The 19,824-nt window shown below is 37.7% G+C and overlaps 1 protein-coding gene across 10 annotated transcripts in view; it reads right to left on the reverse strand.

Annotated features, from left to right (window-relative positions):
* limch1b (LIM and calponin homology domains 1b) overlaps positions 1-19,824 on the reverse strand; it is an 83,662-nt gene that overhangs the window by 28,705 nt on the left and 35,133 nt on the right. For 9 of the 10 annotated variants that reach the window (XM_082555769.1, XM_082555765.1, XM_082555767.1 and 6 more), the window contains exons 3-7: positions 17,852-17,921; positions 10,728-10,834; positions 6,296-6,326; positions 3,063-3,173; positions 1,471-1,669 (exon numbers count right to left, since the gene is read on the reverse strand). In XM_082555769.1, coding sequence (XP_082411895.1) covers positions 1,471-1,669; positions 3,063-3,173; positions 6,296-6,326; positions 10,728-10,834; positions 17,852-17,921 — 518 coding nt within the window. Of the gene's footprint in view, positions 1-1,470; positions 1,670-3,062; positions 3,174-5,262; positions 5,571-6,295; positions 6,327-10,727; positions 10,835-17,851; positions 17,922-19,824 lie in introns of those variants that run through there. The other variant, XM_082555774.1, reaches the window with a different exon arrangement.

Consider the following 19,824-nt stretch of genomic DNA (forward strand, 5'->3'; position numbering starts at 1 on the left):
CTAGAGACAAAGACAGAAATTAATGTGACAAATTTAAAAGTATACATATTTAATCTCTATTTGATGCCTTCCAAATAATTACAAAGACCATATTTTTACATATATACATACATTATATGTAACAATATCTTCTGTTCTCAAAACCAAGAGCTGTTAGTTTCATAATCCTTGACATACCAGTCAAGTGTCAGATCAAAACCACTGAAAGCTCCTTCATGAAACCACAACTCTTCCTCTTCTTTGTCTCACATACTGTATAGAGATAGGTCATACCTTCCTTAGTCTTTGGTGCTGTCACTCATCTGAGTGCACACTTAAAGAAACGCATCAAAAAGCCGTAACTAAGGACAAAAGGTTCAAACATCAAGCACAGAGATACTTTTGTGCAGATGTCAATGGTATGAGGAATGGTACAAACACCTTAAGACTGCGAGCTGGGACAAGTATGATAGCTGAGACTATTTTCATTCATACTAGATTTAATTAGATAAGCAACAGAGTTAATAAAGAAATAGAGTTATAAAATAAATCTACTGCATTGTGCATTTTTAGGGGAATTAAGGACTAAGATTTCATAGAGCTTTCCCTGAATAAGCAGGGTTTAAGTGTTTCACTGTTTAAACTACAGCTTAAAGTCTCCCTGCTTACTTCTTCATAAGGACAGGCTCTAATTTGTACTGTAACAAGAAGTACTTTTCAAAATTTCTAAACAAAAAGAAAGGACAAAACAGAAGCTGTGTGGCTGTTGCTGCCTTGCCAACTTCATCTTTTCATAAATTTTGAATTTTCCCTTCCAAAAAGATGAATAAATGAAATGCTTTTGGTTTTACATCACCTGCTTGTTGGAGCATATGTTAATATTACATAACTGAAATGTGTTTGAAACCAAACCAAATGTGGACAGATTTGTTATTGAAACTAGACTCTAGGATGTTTTCTGACACTGCAGATTGACGTCAGATAAGGTGAAGAACACAGAGAGCTTTAATACAGTGCGATTGTAGCCCTTGGTCTAAGAGAGGTAACAGACACTGGAACTGAGCCCAGCCACTACTGAATTCCTTTTACAATGTACATTACCATGGCTTAAATATAACAAGAGCCATAAATTGACTTCAAAACAGTACAGAGATTATTCATGTTATTCTCTCAAACAGCCTTTGACTTGAACTGGGCGTTGTCCTGCAAAAACACAGCCAGAACAACAAGCCTTCATACAGTAGCATTCAAAGCACAATAAACCTCATTTATCTATATGTTGCATCTGTGCACCTTGCCCAACCTGCACAAAGACTTACTTCTCACTCACAGGAAAAACAGCTATAGCTAAAACAACACAATGGCTACTGAACATATTTAACCTGCAAATTGTGATTTAAAGGGTGGCCATTGTAACCAGTCTTTCACAGTCAACTAAAACTAGCAGTTCAGTGTGAATCGAAGAGTGTATAGACTAAATTTTTTTCCTACCATCACTGCTGCCGCGGGCGACCAGGACGTCTGGTGACGGGGTTTGTCTTGAGCGTGATCCGAAGGAGTCCAGGCTGTCGAATGAATCCTCGCGCCCGTGGCGTGGCGGAGAGAGAGAGTCGCTGCGCTCAGAGTCCCAGCAGTCAATGTAGCCACTGTCCCGGATGCTGCGTTTAGGGCTCTCTGCCTCTTCTGTCTCCTGAGAATGCATACACACATTTTACAAAATGCATGAGCACAAAAAAAAAAAAGAGTGATAACAAATGGTGGAGAGTAATGAAAGTAATCAAACACCCTAAAATGAATTAGGAATTTTCGCTGCATATTCCATAAGTCGTCACTGAAGTCCCCCAAACTTGTGTTGTTTGGCCTTTGTGTCCACTACAGCTGTCATGCTGCAAGTCTCCACTCTGCCCACATCTATTTTTCCAATAACCTCTCTCTTCTTCTACCTACATCACTCTTCATCATTTTCTCTTCACCTTAGTGACCCCTCCCTTTCTCTGTCCACAGCTTTAATGTGTTGTTGCAGCTAATGGAAGGTGGGGAAAGGCCTTTCCTGTCTACCAAAAGACTTCCTGCCCATGACCCCTCTACCATCTGTTATGCAACTCCCAAACTCTCCTAAATGTCTTTGTTATGCTTATAAAACAGGCTCTACAGCAGCAGAAGTCATGTGTGATTTGTTTCTTTCACTTTTACACAATTTAAACCAATATATTATAACTTATATACCACTATACCAGTTAAGTAAGAAAATATGCATCTCCCTCGTAACTCACCCTTTAAAACAAGCACTTAAACTAAGTTTTTTACAAAAAGTAAATAAGAGCGCAGCTGAGCTCACATTTACCTGCTTAGTGCTTTTCAATCATCAGTTTTGGTAAGGTCCAGCTTCCATTTAGTAACTGTTGGAAGTGTGGCGGGAAGTGAATAGTCACTCTGGAATTTCATGCACCTGCACATGATGAGCTTTCCTTCATTTTATCAAAGTTTTTTTTGCTTTGTGGAATTATGGCTTTGTGTTGTCCGTCTGCAACGTGTGAACATCTGGGAAAGTATTTTTGCTGAATTGGCAGCAATTTCCCAGTTTTACAGAATAGCAAAAGGACGTCACATAGTGGAATAAATTGCACAGAACTGACATCATGGCTACGAATGACGGTCACAGAGGGTGTATGCATGTATGTGTCTTGAGGGTTTGCCATTTCTAACTTTTCTCCTTTTTCTTGGGTCATTAAAAAGGTAAAAGGTAGGTTAAATTCAATTTTCTTGACTGGAACTCGGGTGAAAGGTGTTTTCTCAGAAATGTTAGTACAGCGAACAAACACACATTTTCTGAATCTCAGTTCCAAAATAAGTGATTCTGCAGAAGCTGTGTGTCATGCCTCAGGTCACTTTGGCTGTAGAAATGAATTACTGCAGGGATCAAATATTTAATATAGCATATGGTCTCCCTACCTATTACACTTGATAGCTCTGGTTACTAAGAGAGACATAATGGGGGGGAAAAGCAAGTGCTGACTATATTATCCATGTACTTGAGATTTCCATTATATTTTTATCGCTGGCATAAACATGAGCTATCCAACCTTTCGCATCTGTGACAGCAGGCCCTCAAACTCTTTCAGGTCCAACGTGGGCCCGTTGTAGGATGTACAGCTATTGGCAGCACGACCCAACCAGTAGATAGTAATTAAAACCTGAAGAAAAGAAGAAATGCAGACAAAAATCATGAAAAAATATCAGCTGATCTTTCCAATAAAAGAAAAGCATGAAACAAATTAACCTTTTAAAACTAAAGAGCTACTTGATCACATTTCAATACCAACTCAAAGCACTCTGTCTTAATTCCAGTCGGCCTTACATCACCTTAAACAAATTGTACAGTCCAACAATATTAAACTTATTAATTTAGAAAAATAACATTAAAAATTAGTTTTCAAATCCTAATCGTCACTAGCAGAGAAAAAGCAGTCTGGGCAGCAGCCTCACAGGCCACTGGCATCCCAAGTCTTCAAAATGATAACCTGGATTCACACTGTTCATTAGCCTGTCAACTCAAAATATGCTACACGGGTGTATCTCTGGTATGTTCATGCAGCAAAGCAGTCAAATAGCTATAAATAATATTGGATGCATTGAAGGAAAAAGAAAAAAACAAAGAAAAAACTACAACAAAACACCCACTCTCTTGCTTTCACTTTTCCCTTTTTTGTAAAACAGTGCCAGCTAGTTTCCTGGTAATTGCAGCCCAGCCTCTTCCAAAGAAGTGATAAGTTAGCAAACGCAGCTGGAAGAAACACAACAACACTGAGGCACTGTTCAGACACCGAAACTGGTCACAGGCACTTCTCTTGCTGACATATAGCCACCTTTCTGTGGTCACAGTGATTTATAATTGCCTGTTAGCTAGCTTAGTGCTGAGTATATCAGTTACCCGGTCATTCTTAACTCTCTGAAACACATTAACAGCAGCTGAATGAGCAGCTGAAAGAGCCTCTACTTTTGTTTTGGCACCACTGGTTGTAACAAATGCCCCAACGTAACTGACTGTGGTTGAGGAACCAACGAACTGAAGTTCTTTTGTCAGCTAAATGTCTAAAATGTAAAATGTACACACCGACTCCAGCCAAAGGGAAATCACACAGAGCTGCACCTTTAACACTGTTGGCAAAGAGCTCCCAGCTATATTTACTGTGTCCATGTCAACGAGCTGTCCACAGGGAGCGTTTTGATAAGAAAGCTCAGCAAGGCTTAATGTGTTTATTTCAGTCATACTGTCAGTGTAAACAACTTCTGCCATTCAAGCGGAGTTGGAGGGAGTGCAAAAGAACCAGTCTGCTGATCAGAATAAGCACAAAGCTAAATGAGACCTTTTATGTGAAGCTGTGTTGGACGATGAAGATAAGTTAAACTTTTAGCCTTATTAAAGGGTGAAACATGATTGAGCTGCAACTGGGGACAGTTCCATCGATCAATCATTGACTCTAACTATTATACAATTTTAGTTTCATAAGCCATATTTTCAGAACCACATGAGATTTTTTATCTAATATCCTGACACTACAGAGGTGAAGCTGTGACAACACAGCTGCTGAGGTTTAGCTTCATTAGCTGCATACTGCAGCTCTCTCAGCAGCAGAATATGGAGTTTCTGTGTCACCACAATAGCAGATTCATGCCAACTCCCACTGGAACTGGGTCAGCACCAAATGTGTTTCACTTGCTTACTATTGTGCTGTAAACACACCCTTATCAATCCCAAACTCCACAATCACATTCCAAAACTCTGTCTGTATGATTTACACATGCAGCACTAAACCAACCAATACTTAACGAAGAGCATTCTTAAAGAATTTCAAAGGCAAACTTTAAGTACATGTCAGCGGAGTTTCGACAGTCAGGAATGAAAATAAACGACGTGACAGCAGAATAATGCATAGCGTCACACATGCTTTGCCTTGTCAATTTCAGCAGCTGCCTGTCAGTGCACACGTGGACAGACCTGTCAAGGAAGTTCCACTGGAAACCAACATTCACCTTTTTGGTTCATGTGCAAACACACTTAAAGTCACACACTGCAGGGTCATGAACGAAGCCAAAATTCCACCTATTATGTCAGGACCTCAGCACTATCCAGTGCATGCAGACATGCATACAGATACAGATTTTGTTTTGTTACCTCACAGTCATCACTATGCATAATCAGGCCTTCTTCTTCACACCTTTACCTGCTAAATAACAGTCTCATGAACACAGCAGATTCAGCAGTATCTTATCCAGGCATACCTCTTTTAAAAATGGTAACGTCCCATCTGCTGTTTGCTAAACAACACCTTTGTCATCACATCAGCAAATTCCTCTCGATGCAGTTTCGTCACCACTCAATATTTGATGTGTTGCAGAGACAGCTGCTGTCAAATCCTAGTCCTTAGTCCTGAATCTACAGAACATCACAGCAGAAGGTTCCTTGCAAAAGTGTTGGCTGCTGGGAATATGTTAGCCATTTGCCACCGCTGCAAATGCTGGAGTCCCCCATGTTTAGTCAGCTAAATGAGCTAACAGGCCTGACCAGTGCTGCAGTTCGACACTTTAACTTGTACAGTGCACAGCAGCATCACAGAGAGAGGAGGGGAGGACAGAGACATAGCGAGAGAGAGAGAGAGCGCGAGTAGAACTGCTTTGACTGCAGAGTAGGCAGGGCCAGCATTGTGTGTTCTACTTCTTAAAGCGGCATTATTAGAAAAAGGATAGGAAGGTGCTGATTTGAGCAGACAGTGACTATAACGGGCTTCTAAATAATTAAAAGGCTGTAAGAGAGGCAAGAATAAAGACGCCTGAAATCAATCTAGACTCACAGAATATGTAGAAATAGTTGACTTCGAAGGTGCAAGAAAACACTAAGCAAAAAATATGAAAAACCAACATACCATCTAAAACAAACAAAGTAAGATGCATGAACAGATGCACATAAACAGGGTAAAGTGGAAAGGTAATAAAGGATAATACAGACAGAATAGAAACTAGATATTTAACACCATTTCATAGTAAGAGTTGTGTCAAGGTACTTTATGTAAAGGTAAATGCCCCACAATATAGAGAAAGAACCCCAGTGATCCAGGCCCAGGGACAAGAACGTAGAAAAGAGGAACAACTTTTTAACAGGAAAACACAGAGGTGGATCACGGATTAGTAAGAGCCATTGAAATCATGGATAGTGAAAGCAAAAAGAGAAACACAGCACCAGAATAACACTTTCTTTCCAAACATGTATTTAGCACACAAACAAATTATCCCACTGTAACCTGACAGTATCACTTACATTCTTGAGCTTTCGACTGCCGTCACTTCCCCTGGAGAATGAAACACAGAGAGAGACAGACAGAGGAGGTAGTGAGACTTCTGGTTCTATTCAGTGAAGTGCCTTACATAAAGATAACAGCAGACAACTTCAAGATGTGCCATCTCCCACATATCTATGTGAAACAGCAGAAAAAACTAAACTTTGTGAAATATAAGAATCTGCAGTGACTGTAGCCCACGCACAGAAAGCTAACATTTTGGCAAAACCTTTCGTTAACAGTCTTAGCAACTGAATAACTGCTGAAATAGAAAGGAAAGAAACACTGAAATTAAAATGGTAAGTCCAGAATTCACAAAGAGAAATACTTTTGTAGTAGATAGAAGAGACACGTGCTATAGTGGTAGCCTAGTGAGTTGACTGCCAACTGATCTCTGGGAGGTGGAGCGTCTCTAAGAGAACACCACAGCGGAGGCCACTTAGCACCACAGACGCTGCCAAAATGAAATGATGTGAATCTTGCGGATTACCACGTGAGCTATAAATGGGAAGTGGAATGAAGCAATTGTAAACCTGACTAAAATGCACTCATGTTGTAGAAATACAAATTTCTAGGCTGAGAGGTGAAAAACAAAGACAGAGAAAACAAAGGCTAAAACACAGACGCATACAAGTGTGAGACTTTGTTTTCTTAAATAGTCTCAATCACATAAAATCCACAATCTGCCTTTTCTTAAGCTGTGAAAGACACGTGAAGCCTGATGAATGGCAAAATAAAAATAAAAATCTAACAATGGATAAAATATTTTTTTTCTTTTTGATAACAAAAAGAAAAAAAAAAGGCAACAAAAACATTTAAAGTATTCTTAAACTAGAGTTGATTGCAATTATGTCCTGCCACAATCTTTGTATCTGGATCAGCGCAGCATGAGAGGATCACAGGATCAATAAATTGTTAAAATTGATACTTGATTAAACATTAGCGACTTGGGAAAAGCCAGAATAGTTATTATATCTTAGTATCAAGGTCAATAAAAATAACTAATGTATATCATACCAGCATAAGGTCATTTCACAACATTTTACTTTTTTTAAAAAAAATATCTTTATGGACAATGTATAAAAGGTCAACTTAAAAACAATTAATTATGGGAAACTCATATTTAGCTTAAATGTTACAGTTTTTTAAAATTAAGAATAATAACCTTTAATTTGGAAAAAAAAGCATAATGGATGGGAGGGATACCAGGAAACTATGTATAGCCAAGAGGTGAACACGAATTAGACTGGAATTATCTTTTGCTGGGCTGCTTATAGGCAAATGTAGAGGAGTTCAACCAGAGATGCTTGCGCACTTTTTCTTTTCATGTAGTACACTTGTTTTCATCTACAGTACATTTCCCAAGACTCCAAAGACTGCTGAACCAACCCATTTGTTTGATGTATAAATGCACACAGCAGTTTTATTTTTTTATTTGGTGCCTTCGTAAACATCTTTACAAAGGCTCTCAGCTTAACATGTCCTTATTTTTATTTATATATATATATATATATATATATATATATATATATATATATATATATATATATATATATATATATATATATATATATATATATATATATATATATATATATATATATTGTACTTCCAGGGATTCAAAAAGAAAAGATAAACAAGGACACAAAATAGCTTATCTTGTACTTATATACAGGATTTTCTTATGTGGGGATTTCAATGTTACAGGTACAGAACACAACTATTTTATGCCATAATTCACACAACACATCCTGAGACTCTGCTTAACTTAGGCCAACTCATTCAACATGCAAGTGACACTCAAAGTTGGGCTTTGAATGGCAGCAGGTACATGAGAAACAAATAAAGGTGGAGAAGGTGAAATGAGCTTGAGAGCATGAACAGCAACCCCTCCCTCATCATCCTCTCATTCTGTCAGTTGACTAAATAAACATGGAGACAAGTACCTTTTCTCTGCTGTTAGCTAGTAAGTTCACAATCAAAGGACAAATACACATTCCACAAGGTATTAGATCATATTAAGAGGCCCAAGCTAATGTAAACAGCTCTCATATTCTTACATTTTTTTCCTGCATGTTTGTCTTTGTCGTTTAAATGACAAAATGTATTTAATGTAAAGGCTAAAAACAGATAAACTAGTAATGATATTGCTGCTTATTCTTTTCTCTTACATATGTCAAATGTATATTAAGCATGGGTATATACAGTAGTTTAATATCAAATTTGTAAAAACTGATATAAAGTAACTTATGGCTGAAAACAAACATTTGAAAAAGCCTTTACAAATTGGCTAGCTAGTTATTTCTGAAAAAATTCTCTCACGTGATTAGATTTTATAATCTGGCTTTGAAAGTCATAATTTATTATTTACACTATATTTTTTTGTTAAACATAACTACCAAGACATTTCCCTCTATTAGCTCTATGTTATGTGATGATAGTAACATTATTCTTTCTGCTTATGAGTTAATGTTTATTTATTTTTGATGAAAGCTTTAAATGGTTTCCATAATTACTGCCAGTGGCATTAACTTAGCCATAATCAGTATATTTATGGATAATGCAACTGAGGTAAAGATTTAACCTGTGTTTTATATTTTACAGCATTTCAAAATTTTCTGTGAAATCCACTAGACTGCTGAACAGAAACACAGCTGTCATCTCCTCTCATCTCCACTACCTGGCAAACCATTGCTTATCCTGGAAAATGAGCCATGACCATCAACAGGAACAGTAGATATTCTATTCCTCAGCTCACAGTGCACTACAATCTGTTTGTCTGAGCCCTAGCTGTCCAAAGTTTTCTAGAAGAGTAAAGGTGTAGGAAATAACCTTCTATATGTGAGAGAGTTACATAAGCACCAGATGAAGTGCAGGGCTACTTGAACAATGAAAGCAAAGTTCAATTTTAACATGTCAATAGAAGCAATGGTGTATTGAGTAAATATGAATCCAGATTGCATCATTTTTAATATACTACTGCCTGCATGTTTTTGGAGATGCTATTAAACAATCAATGACAGAAAGAGAAAAAAAATCACCCCGTGGCATATTAGGTACAGGCTCACTATGAATGCTAATGAGTCGCCCAACTTAATTGTGTTGTTACCCAAGGCTCTATCCTGGGCCCCTGTTCTTTGTTTCGATATATACCTACATTTTTCTTTTTTACCACATCACTCAAAACCAGTTGTAAACAGTGTTATGAAAATGACACAATTATATGTCCCTCTTCATCTAACAATCTTGATTAGATCTTTCTTACATTAACTAAATTATTATACTTGTAGATATGTGCACATGCTGAATCAAGAATAAATAAACAGAGACGCAAACAAAATAGAGATGCATTGCCCAATCTCCAAAAGCACTTTTAAAACCCTTCTGTGAATGAAACCTTGGTAATACACAGCCAGCAGACAGTGCATGCCAAAGACAGTGAAACACCCACATATTCACACAAACACATATACAGTATGAAAAGCTAGATGCAGTTGGCTTTGTTACCAAGCAACAAAGTAGGAGTCATGGTTCAGTGTGTGATGCACACCCTTGTGTTTTATTTGGACAGAGACCAATTGTGTCTCACAGATATGTCATTGTTGCTTCACTGGCACAGGCTCATGCAAACTTCCATTGACTCCCGTCTACTTATTTGTGTTTCAGTGAACTGCTTGATTGTCTGATGCAGAGAATGACAGACGGGTTACTGACAAAGTGAGACAAAGAAATGCACAACCAGTGTTTGAGACAAGCAGGCTAAAAGTGTTCACCATCACCATCTAGTGATATAGAGCATTTCCAACAAAGAATTTTAGGAAATACAGTTTTTTTTGTCTTTTTTGTTTGAAAATTTAAACCTCAATTTAAATGTGATAAGAATAATTTAAAAAGTTTAAACATCTGTCCTATAACAACAGAGAAAAATATCTCCAAAGGTAAATGTGGAGATATTTACCTTCTGAAGCAGAGAAACATTTAGGAAAATTCCATTCACCAAAGCTTCACTTTACTATGAAAGAACAGCACCCTCACTGTTTTGTAGAGAGATAAAAGTTAGAGTCTTGTGTAAAGAAATGTCAAAGGTATAAATAATTTAAAGCTCACATTAGTAAGTTTTATTTTAAAACTGTCACCTTTAGTTAGTGCCACAGTAACAGTGTCAACAGAGCGCAAAAAACAGTAAATTCTAAGACATTCACAAACTAAGCAAACTGATTAAAATTCATCAACTAACTTTTAGGCTCTTTTTTGTCATCCATGTATCTATGTTTTACCATCTGGAAAGCATCACATTAGACTTTTCTACATACAGTATATATGGTCAAATCTATACAGTCAACTCTGCAGGACTCGACTTGTTCAAATGGTAGATATTATCTGTGGAACATAACTCAAGTGGTCGAGTCTTACTTGGCCGTGGGGCGTGTTGATGTGTCCTGCAGGTCTCCAGGGTCAAAGAGCTGGGAGCCCTTCAGTCCTAACTCCTCACAGCCACGCAAAAACACACTGAGGTTGTCCTGTAGAGCGAAAGCACAATTTCATTGGGATAAATACTAGGAGACAGAAAGAAAAGCTACATCAGATAAACCATGCAAGACCTCAACTAATATACACTTTCTATTATAATTACAGAATTGCATTATTCTATTATTCTATTCTAAATGCAAACTCTGCAAGAAGGACCATATCATTTAACATGAATATACACTGAACTACTCGAAACATGCGAGTCACACAGGTGAGACAGATCACTTATTGACTTAAACATTTAAATCAACATGTTGCCTGGCTCATTATTTCATCAAATCAAAGTTCATCTAAAAAATAAAGGGAATGAATATACAAACCAATATTAACTGCTAAAAGTGATTCTGTTGACACAGTTCTAGCCCTTCTGAGTATGTCTACTTCATTTATTTTCATTGGCGTAGTAATCTTCCCCCCCCACCCCAATTTTATATTTTCTTTTCGATTAAATAGACTGAACTCCTGGTAGAAACATCTTTGCACACTAACAGCTAAAGAGAGAAAATGTCAACATTCTCTTAAATTATCCCACATGAACCATGTCCCACAAACATTTCCAAGGTCTCTGTCAGCCAAACAAACTGAAATGACCAGATACTTTCTTTCCTGCACAGAAACACACACAAACAAGGAGTCTCGCCATAAAAATCAGGATACCTGCTCAACAGAAATGTGACACCATCAGGTTTTGTGCCCAGCTTTCGTACATCTCATCTCTCAGATTACTCCAGCTTTCGCTCTTGACGGGTTCCTCTGTTCAAATATTTCCTGCTTCTTGTTTATCGGCTTCTTCTCGAATCCTTCCTTCCTTCTCTCCTCAATGTTTTATTCTGCCCATCGTCTTAGTCCTTCTCCCTCACTCTCCTTTGCTCTCTGACAAACTCTTTGTTGGACGCAACCTGAGCCAGGCTCTCCTCTCCAGTTCCCAGGTTCTCCCGCTCTCTTTGTTTCTATGTCTCTCAGTCTTTCAGAGGGCCACAACCTAAACTCTTTTCTCCCTTTCTCTCTCTCAGGGTGTCACCATTTCCTCTCCACCCCAATTGTCCCAAACACAGTCTCTCCCTCTCACATGCCAAACACAAGCACACTGTGCTTGTATACATGCGCTTGCACAAAATGCTGCTTTAAATAAACTCTTTTTGGAATATTCAGACACATAAAACTTGGAGTGTTATTTATATGTACACACTACCAAGTATAAAATAAAAAAAAAAAAAACCTGGTTAAAGCATGGGTACAATGACAAACATGCACACTTGTTCTCACGATCCTTTTCCAACTGTAGCAAACTACCCCTCCAAATCCACCCTGCACCTTCCTGTGTTTTTGGGACAGTGCCATCTCTGCTCTCCTGGTGAGGCAACCCCACCCAAAGATATACACACTTATGCTAGGATATCTCTCTAACAGGACCAGCAAGGTCTTTTTGAGAAATTTTACTTCTGAAATGACACACCTGCCACAGGATTAAGCTGATCATGGTCATATTAAACTTCAAAACAAAGGGTTTTCACATCAGCTGCATTCGATTAATACTAGTATTTATTTTCCAGATAGTAGAAATGAGTTAACACTTGGAACAAGGAATCCTCCAACTCACAAAGGAGGAGGATTAGAATTTTTGTGAAACATACTCTAAGAATATGATCATCATACTGATGTAACACAGGGAAGGCAACATGGTTTGTTTTTCCCACACAAAAACTTGGATCAAATAATATCTTTAAGCAGACATAATGAGTCTACTTTGAGCTGTTGCCTAACATCTGAAATTGCAGAAAGTTGAATATGAGACCAAATACAATACAGATTTAAAGAAAAAAAAAGAACTAAGAAGCATACATAGATATGATTAATTATCACCTTTATAATAATTAACAACGACAAACATTGTAATATCCTTTGCTAGATTTAGATATGATAAACTGAGCTGAATAAACAATGATTGCATTATCCAACTCAAGTAAATCACAAGATAAACTGTTGCATAGACACAAAAAGCTTTGCAAACAAAGGAAGTGTACAACTACTTGACTAGATGTTGCTGTGCTTGCAAGTTGGCAGCATAGAAAGTGGCTAAAATAATTATCAACATTTTACCCATGTACTTTCAGGTTGACAGTTGGTTCTGCAATGTTTTTATAAAGCTGCAGCCAGAGCAGAGAGCTCACTTGCTCACAAACAAGATGGAAAAAAGACAGCTCAGAAAAATCACAGCAGTTATGCATTATTTTTGTAGGCTGTATCACCCTAACCTGCTGAATGACCCTTTGACTAGAGGAATGCATAATCACATTTTTCACAGGTGTGTGTTAACCTATAAGCAAAGATAATGGCTGCTGCAAGCACTGCTTATGGTACTCCCACTTGGCAAGTAAACTGTAGATTTGTGACTTCAATGTTGTGCATAACACAAAGTAACACACATTTCTGCTGCAGGTGAAATGTTTTGGTTACAGAATAATGTAATTAATGATTTAACTTGGTTGGTAAATATAGACCCATACATACACAGTATTTCTATAAACCGTGGCTCATCTTGTCAATAATCTATCTATAGTCCATCCATCTATAGTCAGGGGCGGCAGGGGATATGGTAGTGTGAAAGAGGAACTTAATCTTGTTTCCAATTAAGCAGTTTCATCCCACATTTTCTCTGTTTAGTTCTAATATCATGTAGTCTGGAACCAGAATAAATAACAATAACAAAAGGGGATTTATCTGGCTCATTTGTTAGCAACTAACATGATAGATAAAGGGGTAATTTAGTGGGTATTTGGAAAGAGTGTGTGTGTGCGTTTTTAAGGAAGGCAGTATAACTTTGTTCTGATATGCAGGTCCTTGCCACAGGAAACTGGGTGTCTACCACAAAGAAATGACTGACAGCTGAATGTGTTTGGAGGAGGACTTGATGTCTGGAGGTAGACTCAGAAATAAAGCCCCTGTCCACTCTGTCCATTCTCAAAATTTCAGCATTGTGGTGAAATTAGCATGAATTAGAATGGAATGTAAATTAATTTTACAAACATCAGAACATATGTTCTTTAGCTAACACATTGGTCACATATTCCGAGACGTAAAGGTCAAATTAGTTTTATATGTTTGGATTTCTTCAGACTTAACCTTCACTGGAATTTGATTAATGTCCTAATTAGAACAACAACTTTCTCAGGGAAGCAGGTCAGAGTTTAAGGCCTGATGTTGGACAATTGTTTTTGTCCCTTTCAAGAAAAACACTGCAAAAGACTTGGTAAGCCACCCACAGATCACCTCAGATATCTAAATATGAAATGGATTTTTCAGAGCTATCAGTCATATAAATTATTCTAACGGTGCAAAGTTTAATATGGCTCAATTTTTACTGCAGTGGTGAATCAGGTTTACAGATATTCTAATGACAACAGGATAATTAATTTTGCTTCAAACTGAAAAAAGAAAGTCTTCAACTTGATCAAGATTAAATTTTGAGTTGACAGCAAACACTTTTATATTTTTTTCAAAAATGAGTCATAGAATTTTTAAAATTGATATGCAAAATATGTAAAGTTCAAATTGGAAGGCATTTATGTAACATACCAGTGTTTATTATTAAAAATAATATAAAACACTTGATCTAATAAATGTCATGTCTAATGAAACATCTATTCAAGCAGATTAATTACTACTATTCATATTAATTAATTACCACTACTCGTCTTGCCAGGAGATCACCGTTGCATGTCTATTAACACACTATAAGACATGAGCATGCCAGTCAACCCAGAGATGCCTGGGATAAGAATCTGCCACAACCAGCGAACACTGACCTATACAGCTCGACCTGCCAAAACACTGAGGTAGCTGCAGTGATTATAAAACAGCCTAAACTCCACAGAGACTCGTTTTCGCATTAGCCCCCAAACAGGAAGAGGAAGGGGGAGTAGGCTATGTTTTATTACGATGGTCCAGATAACAGCAGTCCCCTTGTTTATGTATTTCTCACCTCACTAATCAAAGCCAAGAGGAAGAAAAATCCCTGCAAGGCCACAGGAACTTAAAAGCTATGAAACTTTGTAAGTATAACGAGTCACTTTATTCAGAACATCCAGCCGCTTTTTTTGTTTTCTTGTTTCAACTTGTATTATATATTATCCTCTAGCTACTAGTATAAACAGGCAGTCAATGGGTTACTGATTGTCCCTTTGAGCTAATTAGTAATGGTTGTGCTGTGTTTTTTGACCTTTAAGTGTCTACACCTGAGGCTAATTAGATTTCTTTTTATTGGGGCAGCAGCCAAGAAAGCTTTAGTCCGCGTCTGTGAATACCCATGTGTGCATACCTGTGTGGATCAGCATGCTTGCATTCCAAAGGTTTCTCCATGTAATGATCTGCTAGGGAGTGTGGGGGGGCCACAGCCCCGTCCTCCAGGGTGTGAAGCGGGTATGGAGGAGATCAAAACTCCAGACATCCATTGCTGCACAATATCGTTTATTACTTAGTAAATACTGATATCTATGACTAGCTAGTTTATTGTGATGGTGCTTTGTTTTCTCTATTATTATGTTGCTCTTTGTTGTTTGCTGTCTCCTCTGTTTGTTTTTGTTTGTTTGTTTGTTTTCTTTTTTTTCTCCATACAGGTGACCCAGGAGTTTTTTTTTTTTTTTTTTGTCTCTCTTCCCCCCTTCTCACCGTCTCTTCTCCCCTTTGGTTTTCTTTCTTTCTCTCCCCCTCTCTCTCTCATTCACTCCCCCTGTCCTATTTATTAAAAAAAAAAAAAAAAAAAAAAAAGATTTCTTTTTATTTATAACTTTGGGACATGGAGTAGCCACTAGTGGACACAGTGATGCAACAGTTCTAGCTATAGCATCACCATGCCACCAGAGATACACTATGTGGACAAAAGTAATGGGCAACACCTCTTTAGCTGTTTGTACAAACAGTCTCAATTAGAGCCTGCTATTGAAACTCCTTCTTCTAAGTATTCCACAATAAACTACGAGTTATGTTATTGCAAAGTGGAAGAAATCTTCAGATTACAGATTGTGGTTTATATCATCAAAAAGGCGTCAAATAAGCTTAAAAATGCTCATTTATAATATCCCTTGTGTTACAGCTTTGTTTCCTGTTCACTGTTGAGAAAAATAAGACAGGAAATGAAAAGTAAAAACTCCATCATCAGATACTGTTGGTTTGATGCTCAGCAGAAAAGCATCTTTGGACCCTGAAAAAAAACAACAACCATGAGCTGAGTGGATAAAATATATCTACTCTGCTGAAGTAATGCAACAATGATCCAAGTACAAAGGTTTGAAAAGTCTATTACTTTATGGTAGAAAACATATAGTGAAGACAGCGTAATTATCCAACGCTCTTTAAAAGTCAGAGCACTCAATGGCGGCTATTAGTGACACAGTGAGACAAGAGCAGCCATTCTGCCCAGACCACGGCCTCCATCCCTCATCTGTGATGTTGTGATCTAAATAATTACATATTTTTTGTTGCTGAAGTACCAGAACTTCTGCTCTAAACTGCTATCATCGACAATCATCACATTTAATTCAGAAATTCCATTTTATTAAGGAAACATTCTGCCAGAGTAGTTTTCTTTGCTAAAACACATCAGTGTAAAGTACAGTTAAATAACTGATGATGCAAAGCTTTCACAATGACACAAAACAGGGCAAAGCATCAGTTGTTTTCTTATCAATACAAGAATAGACTGCCTATTTCTTAAATACAGTGATATTTGCCAAAGGATCAAAATAAGTCATGCATTTTCAGAATGACTAATAAAATATAGTTTTAATTGTCACTTTTTTAAAACTTTTACTTCTTGGTGTTCTATGTTTACAAAAAAAAGGTGTTAAATTAAACGTGAATATGAAAAAAATTACAAAGACAGCCTGAAGTTATACACTGCCAAGCTATTCATGAAGAGAAGAGAGATGGAAGTACATGCTATCAACTTTCACTATGACTATGTTTACATGCGAGTGCTGGTCCTGAAAGGCCACTTCATCCAGATTAAGGTCTAAGGTCGTTATGAAAGAACTCTACTGTATTGCACTGTACTCAGCTGGAAAGTATCAGTGTCCGGATCAACTTCAATTCACAGAATCTCATTCAAAGCAAGACCCAAACTTGGGATTCTTCAGTAAAACCACAGACAACAATGAACAACTTCCATGTGAGGTTTTGGGAGCAGGAATAGGTTTCTATCATCTACATCTTTGAAAAATCCTTTTGGTTTTGATGCACCTCACCAATAATAATGTTGAGGCAGTAAATGACTTTGGGACATATAAAATCCTCAAGTGGATTTTTTGTGTTCCTGCAGTGATCCAGTATATTTCATAGCCAAGGGCTCTCAAGATTATCTGGTTCACTGCAGAACTGTACAATAAGTAAGCTTTTAAGTGCTGAGTGTTACACGCGACTGCTAATGCACACTTTGCCTGTTGTGCACCACAGCAACAAACATAATCACCATCTTAATACAAACCAAAGAAACAGCTTAATGTAACATAAACTTCATCTAATTCACATCCATAACTTTAGGATACTGAATTCTACTACTACTGCTACTCAGCAACTTTTGAAAAGCAGACTTAACAACACGTTTTTCCCTGAGAGATTGTATCAGCTCACCCAAATTCCACAATGACACAACAGTACTTGGGGTGATGAATGGAAGAAAAGCCATTTTCTTACAAGCTGTTATTTTACGGAAAATGTGTTTCATATCTTTACTTTAATCAGCAAAGTGGGTGGCAGAGTGTTTAGTGGTAACTGTGGCCTACCCCAGCTTCCTCTTGAAACATATGGAAAAAAGTGATGTATGAATGTATAATTAAATGTGGCCTGTAGTCTAAAGACTTTGAATATGACAGCAAGTTTTGATATTAGACAGCTTTGAATCATAGTATGACAGTGTGACAATGAAAGAAAAAGGAGCAAACTATAAAATGGTCTTCAGTTTTGGTTAAAATGCTGTAAAGCAGTCTAAAGAATGATTCCAAAACACTTACTAGGCCAGCAATCGGTGTTGGAAGTCTATTGATTTTCTTCACCAGTCCAGGTCTAATTGAGCTCAGCAACCTGACAAAAGACGCATAAAAAAGAAGAGTTGTGGCTTTAAAACTTCTTTTACTGACATGTTGACTTCAATACTTCAAAGCATGCATTTCAAAGATGAAACGTCGCTAGAGCAGAATGAAATAACTGCAGGCAAAATACATGAATAGGTTTAAACTGTGGGTGTCTCTACAGAGAAAAGAAAGGGGAATTTAAAGGGATAAAGAAACATTTCTAAAACTCCCCTGTGGCGTCTGGAACATCTATAACGACGACGCATCCTAAATCACAGTGGAGAATCGTTTCTGCTCCTTTCACCCACTGGGACCTGTTAACTAGTTCCAGTAAATGTTATATCACAGGGAAGCACACATGAGTAGGTTTGTCTTGGTGCTGTCATCTCTCATCAGACCCACGCCGATGCGAAACCTTTTGGCGGGAAGTGTACAGTACATTGCATTCCTCAAACTCTGCCCGCTTATCAGCCATGAACAAGCAGTTTCAGCATTCCCGCCTCTCTCTCCCTTCCTCTCTGTCTCCAGTTTCATCTTTTGTGCGTGTTTTCATCAGAGGAAGCGCTGTAATGATTCTCCTCTAAAAAGGAAAAATCCGCCCTTGGATACGAGGTATTAGATATCAACAGTCTTATGGTGTTCATAGTATTTCAGCAGGTATTTTGAGATGAAGTGCTGTAATTTACCTTTTCAGTGAACTCTTTCCCTCAGCATGCCTCATGTACTCCTACGTTAATTTGAAGATTTCCTGCTACACTGTATATTTCCAAGAATAATTCTGAACAACCCCAGGAGAAGGCAGTTCTTAATCCTACCTACATGCCAATATATTAAGATGTGTAGGTGGGGAGAATGAGTAATGGCATCAGAGAAGACAATATTTTCACTCTGAAAATTGCCTGGAATGTGAATGTTTGTCTGCTTTTTTAAAATGTAAGACTTTGTTTATAAACATGTTTTGGGGGAAATGGTTTTCAAATCCCACTGTGGCTTTGATGGAATTATTCAAACTTATATGCTGGGAAAAGAGGCCCACTTGTGTCTCCTGAAAATTTCACTTTCAGCCATTAACATGGTTGAACTGTGAGAGACATGTCATCTATTATCAAAACAAAGGCACAGTCAAAAGAAATCTAGACGCATAAACAAATAATCTTATGAGTGTGTACAGGGACATTTCCTAATTCTTTGAATATCAGGAAAATGAGGAAGAGGTTGGAGAGCATTTAAACTGATTCAATCAGGTCTCTTCTCTACCTGAATTATATGTAAATGAATTACTTGACTGGTTGTGCAGTTTTGGGGCCAAGAGGATGTCATATGCTCCAGTAACCAAGGACTCACAATTTTGATCACAGCTCTTGCCAATGACCTCTATAAATGCACTGTTTCAATGATCCCCAGTCTGTAATCAATCTGCTACAGTGGCTACAGTCAATCTGTAGCCATTTACTCACAAGATTATCCCGGACATTGCACGACTTTCCATTTCTCCGACAGCATCTGTCACTTTATCTCAGGACTTAATAGGGAAATCTTATGATGCCATAGCAATACTTGCATTGCCACTTTTAATCCAGCACAAATGGCTAAATTAGTCTTTATTTACTTGGTTGTAATTTCCCCCCCTTTTGTCAGTCACTTAGAAAGCAATGAAGGGCTTTTATTTTTGAGACTTACAGTACTACTGCACGTCTAAATATTCCATGATTTCCCAGAAATCCCCAAACCAGTGGGCACACTGGTAAATTGGCTCTGATATCTGTATTCACAATAAAGACAGCACAAACGCTGGGTTTGTTCAACACTGGCAGCAACTGGGACGTGGAAGAGGAAAGCGCAAGTGCATGTGAGTGTTTTCAGTCTCGTTTCAGCACCTCGACTCAATATGAGTGGGTATACCAGTTCAAGAG

This window comes from Aulonocara stuartgranti (genome assembly GCF_965226115.1).
Source record: "Aulonocara stuartgranti genome assembly, chromosome: 2".
NCBI classification, from domain to species: domain Eukaryota; kingdom Metazoa; phylum Chordata; class Actinopteri; order Cichliformes; family Cichlidae; genus Aulonocara; species Aulonocara stuartgranti.